Here is an 18,729-nt window from a genome sequence, read left to right on the forward strand (position 1 = left end):
TGTATGTACTAATCTGCTCCATTTGGAATATATATTTAATGAATGCGATGACAGAAATAGCATGCCTAGATTGTGATGGCTTGAAACTTTTATATACTTAATTATTCCTCATAATATTATATATTATTGAAAATGTGCAATATTTCAATCCCTACCCATACTGGCTAAAGTATTCACATCGCAAAAATACTTTTTTTACTCACCCTTTGCTCCCGACTGTACGAATTTGTCCAGGTGAAGATTAACTCATATATCTCTCATATGATAATGCATATTATATACAACTAATTACTGTCGGTACATAAGTGAACATTTTTTAGTAGTTTCGACCTGAAGTAATGAGTTTTAAAAAATGACTCCTGGGTATCATTTTTGCGTAGAGATGTCACCCGTTTGGTAGTAATAAAATTAAAACTCCGTCACAAACCTCAATGTTATAATTAAGATGGCAAGAAGGTTTTTTTTTTTTAATATTTTGGTGGTTTGATTGTAACGCGGATTTTCAATGATATAATAACTTGTACTTAAATATACCTAAGGGACATATTAAAACTACTTGGTACACTTCCACTTATTCATTTGACCAATTAGCGCTTTTAGACTCTAATGGGCATTTCCAGACTGGTAAATATTAAACAGTGTAATGATAATTTATATAAAACTAAATATTATCTTAAGTGTGGGTGTAAAAGTCAATATAATCTTGACCTACACAAAAGACAATATTCCGTTTTATATAAACTATCCTTACACTGCATAATATTTACCAGTCTGATGACGCCCATTAGAGTGTGAAAGAGCTTGTTGGTCAAATGAATAAGTGGAAGTGTACCAAGTATTTTTAATAGGTTACTTAAAATTCATTTAAATATAAGTTAGTATGTCATTAAAATGGAATTTGAAAAACAATTTTCATTTAATAATTGAAATCACATAAAATTTATTTTTAATGTGTTTTTGTAAATAATATCGTATTGGAAAAATATCAACTTTTTATATTAAAATTCCATGGCGATACAAATTTACACCAATGTTTTGTTTGTATAAATTAAAAAAAAACATGAATATGTTTTCAAGCTATAAATAACATATTTTAAAAAGAAAAAGTTCTAAAATTCTATCAAATGTTGTTTAGGGAACAAAGGGTTAAATTTAATTCAGTTGTGCGTGGAATGGTAGCTGAATCAACCCATTAAGCAAAAAATAAAGATTTTTAAAGCGTTAAAATAAGAGTGAAAATTTTCCAACTGTACAATAGGATATTTTCATAATATAACGTTCTTATCATTCAACAGTTTTACCCAAATAAAGTAAAGAAATCCAATATATAGATTGTAGGTGTTTTGATTTAAATACTAAAAAAAGAAAGAAATAAATAATTATTTTAAAGGATTCAATATTAATAAATTAAAATACAAAGACCGTCATAAAAATGGCGTATATATGCAAAGCTAGCCTTACTTTGAAAATGACAAATATCTATTGCTTAACATTGGATTAGATGCAGAAAGTGCATTATAGGTATCTACGCTATATTTTTCCATTACAGACATTATTTTTTTTTTTTTTTTTATACCACAACAGACCGGGAGGCCCAATTTCAGTCGTGAAATACAACTTACAACACAGAATACCCAGGCTTGAGAAAAAACACATTTAATTTTCGTATTTTCATCGGGAATCGAACCCGGAACTTATCGTGCGCGGTCAAGAGTCTTAACCATTAAACTATGGAATTAATTTTTTTGTTGTTTTTTTGATACAGTTGAATGCAATTTTTTGGTTATTTGATAATAATATGCATTTTCATGATAGAATTCATGAAACGATTTAGTATAGTCTTGCTTTGGCGTAATTGGCAAGAAAATATTATTTAATATTTTAGGGTAGATAAATAAATACGGGAACATAAATAAAGTGATCACTTTTGGATATTTTTTTTTTATTAAAATAAATACTATTTTAATCAGTATAAAAATTATAGCACTTATTTGACTCAATTAAACCAATGACAGCCACTCTTAACAGAAAAATTCACGGTTTGCTTCTACAGCAGATAAATATTATCCGTGTTTGACACACTTAAATTAATACTGAAATACCAAAAATTCATGTTATGTTTTTAGATAATTACTAAATGAGGGTATAATTGTAATGTGCATTGAAATAAATTAAGATGATGCGACATGGTACATACTTTATATGGCCATAAAGAACTCACAATTAACGTGTCAAGGATTATATCGAATTATACATGTATGATTTCTGAAAAATTTGAAAAAATATTGCATCTGTATTCCAGTTTAAATTTCATATGGTTCTTTTTTATATAATATGAAAATGGTTATAAATATAAATAATCGGAAAAGAACTTCATATTAGACAGACAATAGTTTCGATAGTTCTAATCAACTGGAATCTTGTGGTGTTATCTTTTATTGAAAATATATTGTTTCACAAAAATGATGATGTAATACCAATTGAATCGTATATTTTAACATTTCATTGTATTCCTGAAAGCCTTGAAGAACCAGGAGTTACGGCACGTGAACATTCAATTGTTATAGTTGATTGTCATTCAATAAAACAGTTTAATACATTCGTGTTGTTATGATCGAAGAAATATCTCTGTTGGCGCTTAAACTGTGACCTTTTATTGTGAATGTCTTCTTTTACTATACTATTTAACAACACTCGTATATTAACTGCGATGAAAATCCTCTTGTTCCAGTCCTGTACCCTAGTGCCTCGGGAAGTTGGCGGGGTAGAAGAGTTGCTGATTGTAGTTGTTGATTGGTTGTTGCGGAACGTAATACTGTAAACAAATAAAGTTTTAAAAAAATATCTTTAAAATAACCATAGTTTGTTTGACGTGTGAAAAATTCTTGTGAGATCAACCAGGTTTGATTTTTTGATGGCATTTTATAAAAACAATTCTACAAGTCTCTGAAAATGAAACGTGGGAGGAGACAAAGACATTGTTTCAATAACTTTTTAATGTTTTTTACCAAATGAATTAGTATCACGAACACGTGTCCAATTTTTAATAATTGCCTTTGAAGATAAGCTTTCAAATTTGTTACAAGTTTAATAACTTCTTAAAACTTTCATGAGAAAATGCTTAAAATATTTTAATTTGTCCCGTGTTACATAAAGTAAACCACCTTAATTGATTTTCAATTGTCTTTGAATGTTTGATTACGACGTCGATGAGTAGCAAGATTAACATTTTAATTAATTTGAAGTTTGTAGAATAGATTACAGCATTAAATCATTTATTTTTTTGAAATGGTCATAAACATTTGGTCTTCAAAAAGATTTGTTCGCGTTGGATACCGCTTAATTTGATAATTGTTCAAAAAAGGCTCGTGTTGATCGGTGCCAACAAATGTTTTAATGTGTCAATATTCAAACGACTGGTTACGTTGCACGTTGTAATGTGACAAATGTTTAAAACTATGTGAATTTTGAAAGTATATAAAATAAGTCAAACATACAAAGGTTTATAAAACCGGCATTTCTATAGTCAATTTAATATTCAACAAAAAACAGCGATTTGTATCAATTTAAAACTAATCAAGTTTTTTGTATTAATTCACACGCTCTAAACTCTCTAAGGAATTTTAAAATACTGAAAAATTTTTACCTTGAAGAATTTATAAAGTAAAACAAGCCAATAAATTCTTCTGTCAATATAGGCGAATAAATCAGAATTTCATACTGAATAAATGCCTATATCTGATGCATAACGTTAACATATTTGGCACATGCTTAGCATTTATTACCTTTTCCGAGTCTCCATGTTTGGTGGCGTTACTTATTACAAATTCTATAAACCTTAATCTTACTTAAAAGGAATATTTTTCTTCAGTCATGGTTAAAATTTTGAAAAGTGAATTGCACAGGGAAAGTCTGACTAAATAATATGTTTTAAATCCAACGACACAAAATAATCTCTCCCTATGAGTCATATTATGTACATTCACAATGTAAAGAATATTTTGAATGTATCTTCATAACGTGTCGTCAAATATGTAAATAAATCATTTTATACAAAACATCGTTCTAAAGCATCGTTCATCGCATGTGTTGTAAAGAAACTCTAACTAAAGAAACTGTTTTAGTTCGTAAAAAGAATAGGACGATACTGTGCTAAAATTTTATTCCAACTTTAGATATTATGATGGGTTATGAAGCTTATACTAAATCCATAAGAAAAAGTTAATCACACTTTTACTTTAGGGAACGAAATTTGCAAAAAAAGTTAAAATAAATGAAATCAGAAAATAAGCGGACAATGTATTCTTTGATTTTAATTTTGTCATCAATATTGAGCATAACAGCAGCCAAAATGACTAAATAAACTAAAACAATATTAAAGGTTTATTTATTTACATAAACAGAAATGAGTTTGCAAATGAGTATTTTGGTATCGATATTTTTTTAATGTGAAATCTGATTGTATGTTCAAAATAATTTTTAATAACAATGTCAATCAAAGTTTACCTGTGATGGTGACTTTTTAACTCTCAATGCTAATTCTTTCTCATAACTTAAATCCAAGTCATTTTGATGCCGTTTATCATCAAAAATATCATTATTTTCCAAAGCGTTATGCTTGTTCCACATGTTGTATCTGTAGGAATGGTCGTATTTTCTCGGATCGTTGTCTTGTTCGGGAGTGAAGTATTTGTATCCAAACCCTGGAATGTATCTGACTCCAAGCTGAGGCACTTGATAGTTATTACCGAAATAATTGGAATCACTTCTAGATTCCAAATTTTGGTAGTTTTCTTCTGGGGTGTAGTCTTCTTTGTTCATTTGCTGAGGCGCGTTAGTTGGTTGTTGGATATTTTGCACGGGTGTGGACTTCGACGGTTGGGCATAGGCATTCACAAATGCTTTAGCTGGAGAAAGGGTTGTCGTGACAGGTTGGAGCTTAGGTTGAGGGTTGTACACGATGTGAGTGTATCTATTGCGTGAAATTGGTTGAACAGCTGGCGCAGCAGAAGATGATGCTTGTGCCGGAACTTTCGTGGGGAAGAAATGTGAAAACTGTTGTAGAACAGGTGCCCTGAAAAAAATGTATTCACTAATATTTATTGCGGCTCAATATCCGTATTTGAACATATCAAGAGTAATATATTTACGCAGTTTAAATGCAGTCATTTATGGTTATTATCACAAAGTGAATAAACCAAAAAGTTTAAAAATCTAACATGTTTTTGATCATTTTTACCAAATACGAATTATTGTTAAATTAGACTCGGTTACATAAGTATACGAATCAAAGTGTTTTGTGACCTTTAAGGATTGGGAAGTTATAAACATATGAGTTTAGGTAAAAATGATAAAAAAACATTTTCGATATTTTACCTTTTTGGTTAAACCGATAAGGTTATTGAGTTCTATAAAAATAATATAACATTTAAAAAATTGATATTCATTTATATTAAATACATACATAGATACAGTTTTCGAATGTAAAATAACGCCGTGTTAATGTGTTAGAGACAGAACATTTCCAAATAAAACATTCTACTGTGCCTACTAAGATAAACGAAATTTATCCGTATACAAGGGTTGCTACTTAAGTTTTGAAATATGGCAACACCAGTGTGAATATGTCAAATCTGACATTGTCATCGTAAAGTTTGCTATTTTTAATGGTAAACGTACTTAGAACGTTTTGTTATAAGAGTGATATTTGTGTTGTTTACAGATACTTGAAAAATTAACTTTGGTTAAAAAAAATGGAACTTAATCATGAACGTTGTCGTGCGATGATGAACTATGACTTTGAAAGTGGATTAAACCACCAACAGAAAGCCGATCAACTCGCCGCAACTTTTGGTGATGAAGCACCATCTCGAGCCACCGGTTTTGCTGGTTTTCTGATGAATTTCGTAAAGGTTGTCCAAAATCGGCTTTTGTGCTAGAAAAAAATCGATGCTTTGCGTGAACTGATATTGCAAGATCGTCATGTGATATACCGTAAGATTGAAGCATGCTTGAGCATTAGTTCATTTTGCATACATTCAATATTGCATAAACATTTGGTCTTCAAAAAGATTTGTCCGCGTTGGATACCGCTTAATTTGATAATTGTTCAAAAAAAGCTCGTGTCGATTGGTGCCAACAAATGTTTTAAAAATTCAATCGCGGTGCTTCAAAAAACGTCGATAAAATCGTGAAAAGCGACGAATCATAGATAAATGCGTATGAACCCGAAACTTAACAAAAATTTACAGTATGGGTCTTTCAAGATGAGCCAAATCAAACAAAAGTTGTGCGCGCACGAAGCACTTCGAAGCAAATGGTCGCCTGTTTCTTTCGGAATAACTGGACATGTCGCCACCGTTCCATTATACATAAAAGGGTCAATTCTGTATGGTACACTACCATTTGTTTGCCAGAAATGTTCAGAAAAATAAGGGAAACTAATTTCAGGAGACTCATTGAATCATTCTCCACTATGACAATGCAAGCTGTCACACATCAGCTCAAACAAGTAAATTTTTGAGCATTCAAAACATCAAATTGATAGATCATACGCCGTACAGTTCTGATTTGGCACCCAATGTTTTTTTCTTATTCCCGCATATCAAAAATTAATTGCGAGGTCAACGTTTTCCGACGCCTAAAGAAGCGGTTGATACGTTCAAATTACATTTTCTAGAGATACTTCAATCGGAGTGGAAACAGTGTTTCGAAAATTGGTTCAAATGTATGCAAAAGTGTATTGTTCTTCAAGGAGAATATTTTGAAAAACAATAAAGCCATTTTCGATTATAAATATTCGTTTTTAATTGTCGATCTCAAAACTGAGGGAGCAACCCTCGTACGTGGATCACCGACAGGCACTTAAATATTAACATAAGAGTTATGAAACATGCGAAGTCACTGTACATATTATTTTTTCAGTATGAACATCTCACCGGGCATAATCTATTGATTTACATTATTTTTTTTATTTCCCTACATTAGAAGGTATCTAAGTAATATTTTTTTATAAATATTAAAGCAAATGAAAAACAATTATAATAATAAAAGTTTAGTCAAAAGGGGGTTCGAACTATCAGTAGGGTCGCAGTGAGTCAAATCTTGCTGGGTGTGATTCTATTCAATGCTGCGACCGCCCAGTTGCATTCCACCAGCAACACTACTGACTGGTCCAACTCGTTTGCGTCCACGTCACGAACCCTGGGCAATAGGATCACATTCATAACGGTGTGATCACAAGAGATAACGAGAGGATGAAAGGTAAGTTTCTGGCACCAAGGGAAGGTAGCTCCGACAGAAATATCCACCAGAGAAGGCAACGGAAAACCACTCTGGTCGAATAGAGTAAATTCAATAAGCAGGCTGCGGAATATAAGAGTAGCGCAGGACCGAGATGGTTCCGCTGTAGTGATCGCCAACGTCGGGGAGACCTGACAAGGCACCGCAAGAAGAAGAAGAATAATAAAGAAATGAAACACCCTATTAAAAAAAAAATTAACGATTTTAAAATATTAAAAAAAATCATAATGTCAATATTTTTTGTCTTGGGTAAAATTTGTCTTAGATCAAAATTTTAGTGTTTTTACCGTGTAAGAATTGACATTCTTTGACAACAACATTTAAAGATTTATGTTACCTATAGGGATTGGGGTTCGGTATGTCTCCTGACTGGTCTTCCCATGCGGGCGCCGGGGCCCTGTAGGGCGGCTGTGGGGGCGGGGTGGGCGGGGCGGGGGTCGGGGGCACTATAGGACCCCCACTCGTCCCCCATTTCACGGATATGCCCCCTGCTCTCGCTATCCATGTTATGGAGATCAAGAGGCAAACCAAGTTCTGTGAAAAAAATAAAAATATTGTAGCGGTTTTAACAATTTTTTTTTGTATCTCCACTCGTTATTCTTTATTATAAAAACCATTGAATGGTTGAAAAATAATGCATTTATACATATTTAAAAAATAAATATTTTCATGAAGCTAGGACTGTAATTTTTAAATTAAATTTGGATAATGATTGAATAATTTTATTAACATATTACAACAGAGATGAAGAAAGTTTTAGAGAACCGAATATAGAAGTCTAGGCATCTACAGGGCTTATGACCTGTCAATGGCTTATTTAGGTAGCCACTTTACACATTGTGTAACATTCACCATTTTTCCCATATTTGAACATCTATATTCCTTCAATTCTTTCATCTATTGATGTTTGTGAAGTTAATGAACTAAAGCTAAGTTAAAGACTGATGACAGGTCATAAGCCATGTTGATGCCTAGACTTATATTTTACCTTCTCTGGCTAGAATGTTCTTTATCTCTGTTGTAATATGTTAATATTAACAGCTCTCCAGGGAGTTGAATCCAGTCCTTGCCTACAAAAATTTGGACAAACTTAAAATCTTGTTGAATAATTTTAGTTAAAAAAAGTGTTTTATGTATTTCATCCCTGAATCAATAATTAATAACACACATAATCACCTTCCTAACTGGAGACAAACGTCTATAACGATACAAAATGTGCTCTTAATATATGTTCAAATGATTTAATTAGATTCTTAAGAATGATCGTTCTCAATTAGGTATTTATATTTCATTCATTTTGATTGCCCGAAGGCGTGTGTTAGTATAAAACGCTCGTGGTGTCATTCCGATGTAGAGGCGCATTTGCAAAACCATTATGTACACAGAAACGTTAAGACATCCAGCAATACGAATTCCCATCAAATTATCAGACTCACCAACAACGTACAAATGAATTCCTTGTTTATGATTAATGTTCACGTATTTTGCGCGTTGTTTGATTTGTAAGAACGTTCATTACTTATTAATATTGTGCTCATTTTGTTTTGGTGTAATCATACGTTTATTGAATTGCAAGAGAGGCTGGATATTTATTAGTTTTTGCTCAATTAAATTCATTTTAATGAGGATGTTCAGCGTTTTTTTAAAAATACTTTTTTGTTAAAGACTATCAAACTTTGCCAATATTCAAAAAAATAAATGTTTTTATGTATCGTTTTAACAGCGCTAAAAGTTGAAATATTTCGACGGTGGCATCACAAATTCTAGTCGGTAAATTATCATTATTATTAGTGGGCATATTGCCTAATGACAATTTCTTCGTAACTACCCAAACAGCTCAGTTTAAGAAAATAAATAGTGGGTACTTGAATATGACACATTCGATTTAGGTAAATTAATAAATATTCATATAATTTTATTATGAAATTGAACACTTATACATATGTACATTTTAGAATCGGGTTGAGGTCCCGTGGCTAGTGGTGCGGACTCACTGGCCGGAGGTTCGAGGTTCAAACTTGATTTCCATTTTTAATAGTGAGTTATTTACAACTCGTTGAGATTGGGCACCAAAATTGAAATATTTCGGTCAATTGTAAGAGAGGAAAAATGAAAATTTTCATGTAAGCGAATTCTATTAAAGAATTCGCTTACATTCAAAAAAATATTTATTTATTTCTCAATATCAATATTGTCCTCTTCATAGTATCACCCCCGAATATAATTTACTTATGACAGAGTTTTTTTCTAATCCTCGAGACATTTCTGGAACGCGCTATTTGGTATGGCCTTCAGTTTCGTCCGCGATTCGGTTTTTATCTCCTCAATAGTCACAAAAAGTTATTTTTTTATAGATCCATTAGGAAACTGAAAAAAGTCGCAGTAATCCGCAAAAGCTCAGCAAACTCGGTCGCTGTGGGTCGGCTTTTTTTTATCAAAAAGGGCCAGCGTCCATCATTTCCACTCTGAAATTATCTTGAAAACCAAAACGCACCCTTCTAGTTGGTCTATCAAAAACTAACTAAGCGTCCAACCCAGAAATGGCCGAAACTGAAAGATTAATTACACACATGTGTACTTGTCTGCGAAAAAAAGGCATTTACATCTTTATATATATAATTCATCTGTACGTGTGATGTCACCGAGTTCCTCCTAAACGGCTTAACCGATTTACGTGCGGTTTTCAGAGAAAAATAGATCTTTGCGCTGTGCGTGTTTGTAAATTTAAAAATCTTCAATCCAATTTATAAAAAAGGAGTAAGGGGCATAAAAGTTTTATTCATCGATATACCATGGTTGCATTCGAGGAGAATGCATTTACAAACAAATTGAAGGATGTTGTTTTCTTGTGTATGGAAAAAGTTTGTTTTTGAAGATTTACAAACAGCATTTGTTTTTTGTGGATCTCAATCAGATGCTTTTCTTAAATTCCTTATAATTTCCTTATAATTCCATAATCAAGTACCTAGGTACATACTTAAATTAAATAATTGAATGTTAAAAATTTTTGGTTTTGGAATTTAATCACGAAAAAGTACTAAGGTACTTACTTATTAATGAAAAGTATTTTTCCTAGCTGATAGCAGGCAAACTAACGTTCGGGCAGGACAACGTCTGTCAGGTCCGCTTGTTACGTATAAAAATTAGAAAATTAAATATTCTGTGCATTTTTTTTTATATTACTTCGTATACTTACAATTAAATGACAATGGTTTCGTAGTACATTAATTAATAGTATTTTTAGCAAGCTTTTCAATATATGTGGATAATATTATTTGAATTAGTTGTTGCGAAGATAGTGATTAGTAAAGTTTAAAACCCCGTTAAAAAAACAAAAACTCTTTTGCTTTAATTATCTAAAAAAACAGTTTCGTATCAATAGAGAGGGTTGTAATCTTGTGGTGAACTTTAGATCAGGAGGTTCGAAGTTCGAAGCCAGCTTTACAACTTGTTCCCCATTTTCTAACCCGGTTTTTCATTGCTAAAAATGGCTGCCAAATTTTAATATTGTGTTCTACAATTTGAACACATACAGTTTAAAAAAAAATATTCAAAGATAATTTTGTTTAGAAGCATGATATTTAATTAATAAAATACTTAAGGGGAAAATCAAATAAAATATAATTTTCAGAATTCGCCAACCATCTCATGCATTTGAAAAAAGGCAAGATTACCAATGAAGACAAAAACGGAATATCAAAACTTATTATATAAGGGATTGAAACTGTCCAATAAGCCATCTTAATAAATCATATAAACTGGATGCTTCGATATATTAATATCGATTTAAAAAAAAAATATTTTCTCTGTAAATTTTGTTATAAGTGAACTGTAAAAATATTAAAATTTTATTAATATGTGTTACGATATCTCACGATGTTATAGTCTAAATTAACAAAGCACGGATAATTACAATATTGTTCTTGTGACATAAGAAGATTGTGTTAAAAGAATATAATTAATTGTTCCAGAGTCATCTTAAATAATAACATGTTATGCGAGACTTCTAAAAATAAACATAAAATTATACAATGTTTGTAATTTTCGTTCATTAATCACATAAAACCATATTATTTTATATCACTTAAATTAAGTGGATTACAAATTACAACAGATTAAATAGGTTAGCAAATACTTCACAATGCAAATTTTATTTGCGAAACGCAGGTGAAGTCCGCGAAGTAGTGGCATAATTATTAGTAGCATTGTGAATTCACAATAACAACTGTTCTTGCTATTTAAAAAAAAATAGAACATTGTTACATTTAAATGTGAAAATAATTTAGCATGGTGCAAGTATTCATAAATAATTTTTCAAAAGAAGCAGATGATAAATTGATTATTGTGTTGAATTATTTCTCAATTGTTAAAAAAGTTTCAGAAAAAGAGTAAGAAATGTGAAGAAAGCTAATTATATATTTAAATACTGGGATTCATTTTAATGTAGTTTGATCTGAAAGATTATAAAAATAAGAAAAAAATTACTGTAAAATCTAGAAAAGTAATAATTATTCCTAAAATAAGGATACAAACTCAACACTGGAAAATAATATTATTTAGCGCCCCCGCTGGTGTAGTGAATAAAACGAACGCTTTACGCACAGGGTTTTGTGTTCGATTTTCAGTGAAATTATAAGGAGAAAGGGTTCACATTTGTTGCGAAAGAGAAGGAAAACATTTGTTTGCAGTCTTGGCATACACAGGCCTGTCATTGACTTTACGCCCTGTGTAAAATTTACCATTCTGCCTATGTTTAAACATCCAGACCAGATTTCTTCAACTTTTTCATCTGATGACTTTAGTTCTTAAATAGTTACATAAGAAAGTTGTGTTGTATGAATATAATTAATTGTTCCAGAGTTATCTTAAATAATAACGTGTTATGCGAGACATCTAAAAATAAACATCAAATTACACAACGTTTGTAATTTTTGCTCACTAATCACATAAAACAATACCAGCTAAGAAGAAAAGAGCTGAAACCTTCATTATGTGGGTAAGCTTCATACGGCTGAACCATGTCATCTACAAGACAACGCCAGAAAACCATTTTTCAATTTTTATGCTTCTTTTTATACGAGTTAGTTTAATCAGAAAATAATTTAAAAACAGTGTGTTTGTTCTTATGTTTGGGTGTTTTTGGCTGTAATTCACTTGTGAAAAATATGACATTTCACATACTAAACTTACTGTTTTCATATGCTAATTGAATTTTCAAAAATAGCAATAATTATTTTTACTTTTGTTTAGAAAAAATAATGTACTTGCTATCGATTTAAGTAGGTGAATATTCTTGGTAAATTATTCGACGGAAATTCTCACGCCGCGCACTGAACCATTAACAGAAATGTTAGATCGTGAATAAAGCAACAAATAATAATAAAAGTAATAACACAAATACTTTTAAAATACAAAACTGACTGATGTTACTTTTTTTTATCTTAGTTCAGGAAACCCCAAGATTTTGATCACCGTATCTGCTGCAATACTATTCATGACAAAAAGTGGCTTTCCTGTTTCATGGAATTTTATATTTAAATGCATCGTATATTTAAGTATCTTAAATTGTTATTTAGAGTCCGCCTTAGGCCCAGTTGCCACCAGAACAAGTTAAGTTAAAAACAATCGCAGGAGACTGCTGCGAGATATTGCATAGAATTATATACTATTAAGCGTGTTGTCCAGATGCCCTTTGAAATATATGTTGGTTTATGTAATAATATTTTATTAATTTTTTTTTGCTATTATTTAATAATGTACGTGCTTCCACTTTCCATTATGTTGTATCCCAACTCAACACAGGGCCCTTGGCCTCATATAGTTTGGGAAACGTTATTATTGTAGTTTTTGTAAAATTTATGTATTTTTATGAATAAATAAATAAATATATAAAATAATTAATCAATTTTATTTTAAATGGGCAAAAAAGTGTTTTTATGCTATCTTCAACAAAAGTTGACCAATTTAACCGAAATGAATTAATAAATTATTTTACTATAATATTGAACGTTAGCGGCTTTTTTTTAACATTCAAGAGGTCCGATTTAGATTCCCATTATTATTAAAAAGAAGATTATTTTTTACCACTATATTTTATTGCTTACCTTATTAAGAAGCAATAAACCTTTAAAGGTTAAGTCTAGTCATCTTACCCGCACAAGGTAAATAATTAAAATGTTATAATATAAATGATTTAATATAAATTTATTAATAAATAAATGAAAAAACGGTGTACTCATAAGAATATTTATTCATACAAATAAGTGTATATTTCTGTAGTATTTCATGCTTCTGAACTAGCAAATAAATCTTATAATATGTTCCAAATATAGAACATATAATATTGTGGGTTGTTTGCATCATCATAAATAAAATGGGTACGAAATACGAATGAAATATTTTGATCCAAATTAAAATGAAACTTACGGTCCCATATACGGGTAGCCAAACTCACTAACTACTATCTATATTTGAATTATTTTGATTATTACGAATGACTGATTAAGCAATATAAAACCTTAAGGGAGCTTTACAGAGTGAATCTATAAATACTTTTACTAATACTTTACTTTTTTTTTTTTTATTTATTGAATAATTTATGTAAACCTTTTGAATAAAACCATTTCCGCATCTCATGGTGTAAAATGCAACACACTTCAAACTGCAGCGTTATAGCAATAATTTGTAATACATTTATTTACATAAAGGTAAGCAATCAATAATCAAAAGCCAATCAATGGACACATATTGCAATGAAAAACCACATATTAAAATAAACATTCACCTCAATTTTGCCAGGAATCGATCCTGGGACATAAAACATGGTAGACAAACGCGGTTAATAGCAGATCACAAGACGGACTAATCTCCACTTGGTTCCTTTATTCAATATTTTTACCTGATAGTAGCCATCGAGTCGAAATCACTCGTCCACGATTCTGCCCGAGTACGGTCGTAACTAAAAAAGGTGTTGAAGATTTCACCTTCAACGGGCATCTCCAGTAATTACAAAATAATAAGTGTATTTCTTAATGACAATGTAATTTCCTAAAATAATAAAAATAAACTTTTTACCTTTTGCTCTTTTGGGAACAAATAATAACGAAATTACCTACAAATATTTTAAAATCCGTAACGCGAAAACAAGAGTATTTCTAATGATTTGTTAGATCTTAACACATAAAAACGAATTCCGAAACGTATTTTTAATTCAATTAAAAAATAATCGTTTTCAAATCTGTTGAAGTTATAAAATGTTGTTTTATTTTTTTTTTTTATATTTAAATCTTAAAATAGGGCACACATATCATACATATTGTTATGTGTGTTCTAATAATAACATTGCAAATATATTTAATTTATAAATTGTTTATCACATATGTCTTGACCATTATTTTAAATTTTGATATGTTTTTTTCTTCATAAATATTTTTTTCCATTTCGTAATACTTTTTAATTGCTTTAAATAAAATTGAATTTTGTGACTTTGCCTTTTTCCTAAATGGAAGTCTAATTTTGTTCTTTTCTCTAGTATTGTGATTGTGTTCATGCTGGTTCCGATCAATTTTTTTCCAAAATTCTGTTTTTTTATTAGAGTTTATAATTTTATGAACAAATATCATTGTATTGTAAAATATTCTTTGTTTATACGTTAATAATTTCATTTCATTTACCATCGACTTTACCCTCGTATATCTGTTTTTTTTCAAAATGATTCTAAAGGCTTTATTTTGTAATACAGTTAGTTTATCTATGTTTTCTTTGTTTGATAAAAATAAAATGCTACTACAGTAGTTAACGTGTGGTTCAATAATTGCTTTGTAAATAGTTTTGCAGGAGTCCTTATCAATAAATCTTCTGATCCTATTTACATAAGTGTTAAGACCATTTCTTAACTCTTTCAGACAGGGTGTTCATTTAACTATTCACAAAATTTTTGGTTTATTTATTCGAGCACTGGTACATATTTTTTTTTAATTTCTGGTATCCCTAAGTACGTATCTATTTTTTCTGCTTATGTTGGTAGTCTGTATTTTACAGAAAATTTCGTTTTTTAGTTGCAGCTGGGTTTGTTTTTTTTTGTATTAAATTCCTGCCATCCTTTCAAATAATATTTAATGTAAGCTCAATGTAAATGTATTTCATTTTTTTAACAAAATCGATTGAATAAATATGCATTGTTATTCAATAAATAATACATGTTTTATGAATTTTGTCGAATAATTATGTACATTCTTTTCAAATATAAGTTAGAAGTCACAATCAGCCTATATTATTATGCTTTATCCAGTAACGAAATCAGTATGATGGAAAAGTCGTAACTTATGGCTTAGTTCAATACCCTTTTTTATTATTTGAATATGGATTCAACTGATAAAAGGTAGATGTTGATTATCTCAGAATCAACACTTTGTTAGTTAATGACTTCTCGCAGTAAGCCGACGATCTATCTATATACATATTTATAATTATGATGATTAATTTGGGTCTGAAAGAGTTAATTTAACTTCTTACGCTAATTATATATAATTATATAAGATCATATGTAATAACATATAATGTTTCGTACGACACGAATAAATGCACTGATTTAAATGCCAAATGTGTATTTTTATTATACAATTATAATATATGTACTTGAATAAGAATTAAAAATATCAAGAATTAAGTTATAGGTACACTTAATTGGAATAATAAAAATACTTTATAGTTTTATTCCACTTTTATTTATAATTATTTCATATTTTTTTTACCAGTGACCGGGTTTCGTCGTGACCGACATCGTCCAGTCTGACGGTGTCGGTCACGGTAAAAAATCTATAAAATAATTATAAATAAAAGTGGAATAAAACTATTAAGTATTTTTATTATTATAATTAAAATGCAGTTCCACCAAGAAATGTCAGTAGAAAAACTCAATATATTATAGGTACACATTTAGTATTTTTTATTTAAACCTGACAAAAACTCATCGAGTGAACCACGAGTAAACGTACAAATGATACGGGATAGTTTATTTATTCGTAATATATAAGTTTAGGTATCTACAGAGCCTATGATCTGTCATTGGCTGGTTTTATGTAGACCTGTAGATGCCTCTAGATGACTTCTATATTGCCTTCTCTTAAATGTTCTTTATCTCTGTTGTAATAAGTTAATATTAACAGCTCCCCAGAAAGTTGAATCCAGTCCTTGTCTACAAAAATTTGTACAAAATTAAAATATCGTTGATAAATCCACCTGGTCTATGAAGAAGTATTGAAATTGAAAAAATACGATTTTTAGTCCTTGCCTGTAGGTAAAATAATTCAATTAGATGAATCTCACCCGCATAAATAAAGGTTTCTGCTCTTTAACTTCCCAAAAAACAACAGATGAAAGAATCGAAGGAATATAGGTGTTAAAATGTGGGCAGAATGGTGAATGCTATTCAGAGTGTAAAGTGGTCACTTAACCAGCCATTGACAGATCATAAGCCTTGTAGATGCCTATACTTCTATATTACCTTCTCTAAAATGTTCTTCATCTATGCTGTAATATGGAAATATTATTATCTTATTTTTTATTTTATTTTATTTTTTATTTTATTTTATTTTTGCACCACAACAGGCCAGGAGGCCCAATTACAGCGGTGAATTACATCACAGAACTCCCAGGCTTGAGAAAAATCACATTTAATTTTTGTTTTCTCACCGGGAATCGAACCCAGAACCTTCCGCTGTGAGTCAAGCGTCTTGACCACTACACCACGGAGGCCGCCTATGATACATTTATCCTTAAATTATTTATTTTATTGCAGTAAATTTGAACTTTTTGATTACATACTGACATATTATGTGCAATATTAGCATTTTGCTCTGTCACAATTCTTCGTAAAATGTGATCATAAACATGTATTCATACATAATACTTTTGAACTTTACAGAGTAAATTAGCTATACAATAGCAACAAATTTATTTAAATATCATAGTTGTTATATCATACACATTGTATTTGATGATGTTGTTTTTATCGCAGACAAACGATGAAGAAAAAAATAAAATAAAAGGTAGAATATTTAATAATTTTGTGGAACTGCTATTGTGAAGGTGTACAGTGGTATTGGCCTGTAAGTGTTATGTAGTTAGTGCCCTGAAAAAGAGACGCGTACGATTCGAACCTGGTAGGCATAGAAAAGTCGATAATTGGTTATACTCGAATACGATTATTTACTAACATTGAATGAAATGATATCATCTATCATCATAAAAAAATTAAACGAATTAAGCATTAAGAAGAGTCCGATGCTGCAAATTGACTGACTCCAACTGTCATTTTTCATCACTAGAATCATTCTTAAAAACTAATAACGATTCTGACTATAGAAAATTTGACCAAAATGAATCTTTTAACAATTGAGTATGATTACAATTTAAAATAAATAGTCAAATTATTAAATTCTTTACCGAATTTTTAAAAAACGTATTTAACGAAAAAACTTACATTTTTTAACGCTTTTTTAAGATGGTTTACATGGAATTAAAAAAAAAGTCCAGAAACCGCATACGAGCATCAAACAGAAGGCGACTAAACTACTCATAAATGAGCGACATCACGAATGAGCGCGGCGAAAATGGGGTATAATGGGGAAATTTTTGAACACAGTCCGATGTATTCAAATATGATTCTACCTTTTGGACTATTTTTAATTCTATGTTAGTTTTTTAACATTCTAAGAACTAATATAAACCTTAAACTTTTTAATTAAAATTTTTAGGAACATATTTAAAAAAAATAATTTTAAATATTTTAATGCTTTCTATTTCTTCAGGTAACTCATTACTAACAAAAAAAAAAAAATAATAAATTATTATAACTTTAAACAAGACATTTATTAAATGAGTCATTATTAGATTGAAAAATATATATAAATAACAAAAGCACTTTGATAAATAAGATAATGAAATAATTTTTATAAGATCAGATCAGGTCACCAAACACATGTTTTTATTTATTCACGAAATGATATAAACGTTAATACGTCATTAAGGTTTAAAGTTAATTTAAATAATAAAATGACATTAAATTAAATTAGTCACTAAGATTATCGATAAGCCGGATGGCTAATGGTCGGCAAGTAAAGCTAAATGGGTCGTTTTAATAATATAATGAAATCCGCTCAACCAGCTATCAGTCACTTTATGTTTATCTGCGTTGCGTCCTTCACACAGCAATGTAAAAACAGCACTTATTGCGTCGCTTCCGTACTGACACAGAATCAAAATTTTCTGAGTAATAAAGAGACTGATGTAACGGTTTTGTCCTATTCCCACTCGAATGTTGCGCTTTTTCAATGCAGAAAGATGGAAAATGTTCATCGAAGTCGTTTTATGATCTTTATTCATTTTAAGCTTTTTGAGTTAAGACGTTTTTGTCCTAAAAGTGCG

The 18,729-nt window shown here is 30.2% G+C and overlaps 1 protein-coding gene across 1 annotated transcript in view; it reads right to left on the reverse strand.

Moving 5' to 3' along the window:
- Window positions 1-1,934: 1,934 nt before the first annotated feature.
- The window catches only part of GV1 (nuclear protein GV1), a 29,364-nt gene continuing 12,569 nt past the window's right edge, over window positions 1,935-18,729 (reverse strand). The window contains exons 2-4 of the mRNA XM_088235351.1: window positions 7,640-7,836; window positions 4,507-5,074; window positions 1,935-2,815 (exon numbers count right to left, since the gene is read on the reverse strand). Coding sequence (XP_088091477.1) covers window positions 2,741-2,815; window positions 4,507-5,074; window positions 7,640-7,836 — 840 coding nt within the window. The 3' untranslated portion in view covers window positions 1,935-2,740. The remainder of the gene's footprint in view (window positions 2,816-4,506; window positions 5,075-7,639; window positions 7,837-18,729) is intronic.

This window comes from Micrasema longulum, unplaced genomic scaffold (genome assembly GCF_059751315.1).
Source record: "Micrasema longulum isolate JH-2025_06_02 unplaced genomic scaffold, ASM5975131v1 h1tg001361l, whole genome shotgun sequence".
Classification (NCBI taxonomy): Eukaryota; Metazoa; Arthropoda; class Insecta; order Trichoptera; family Brachycentridae; genus Micrasema; species Micrasema longulum.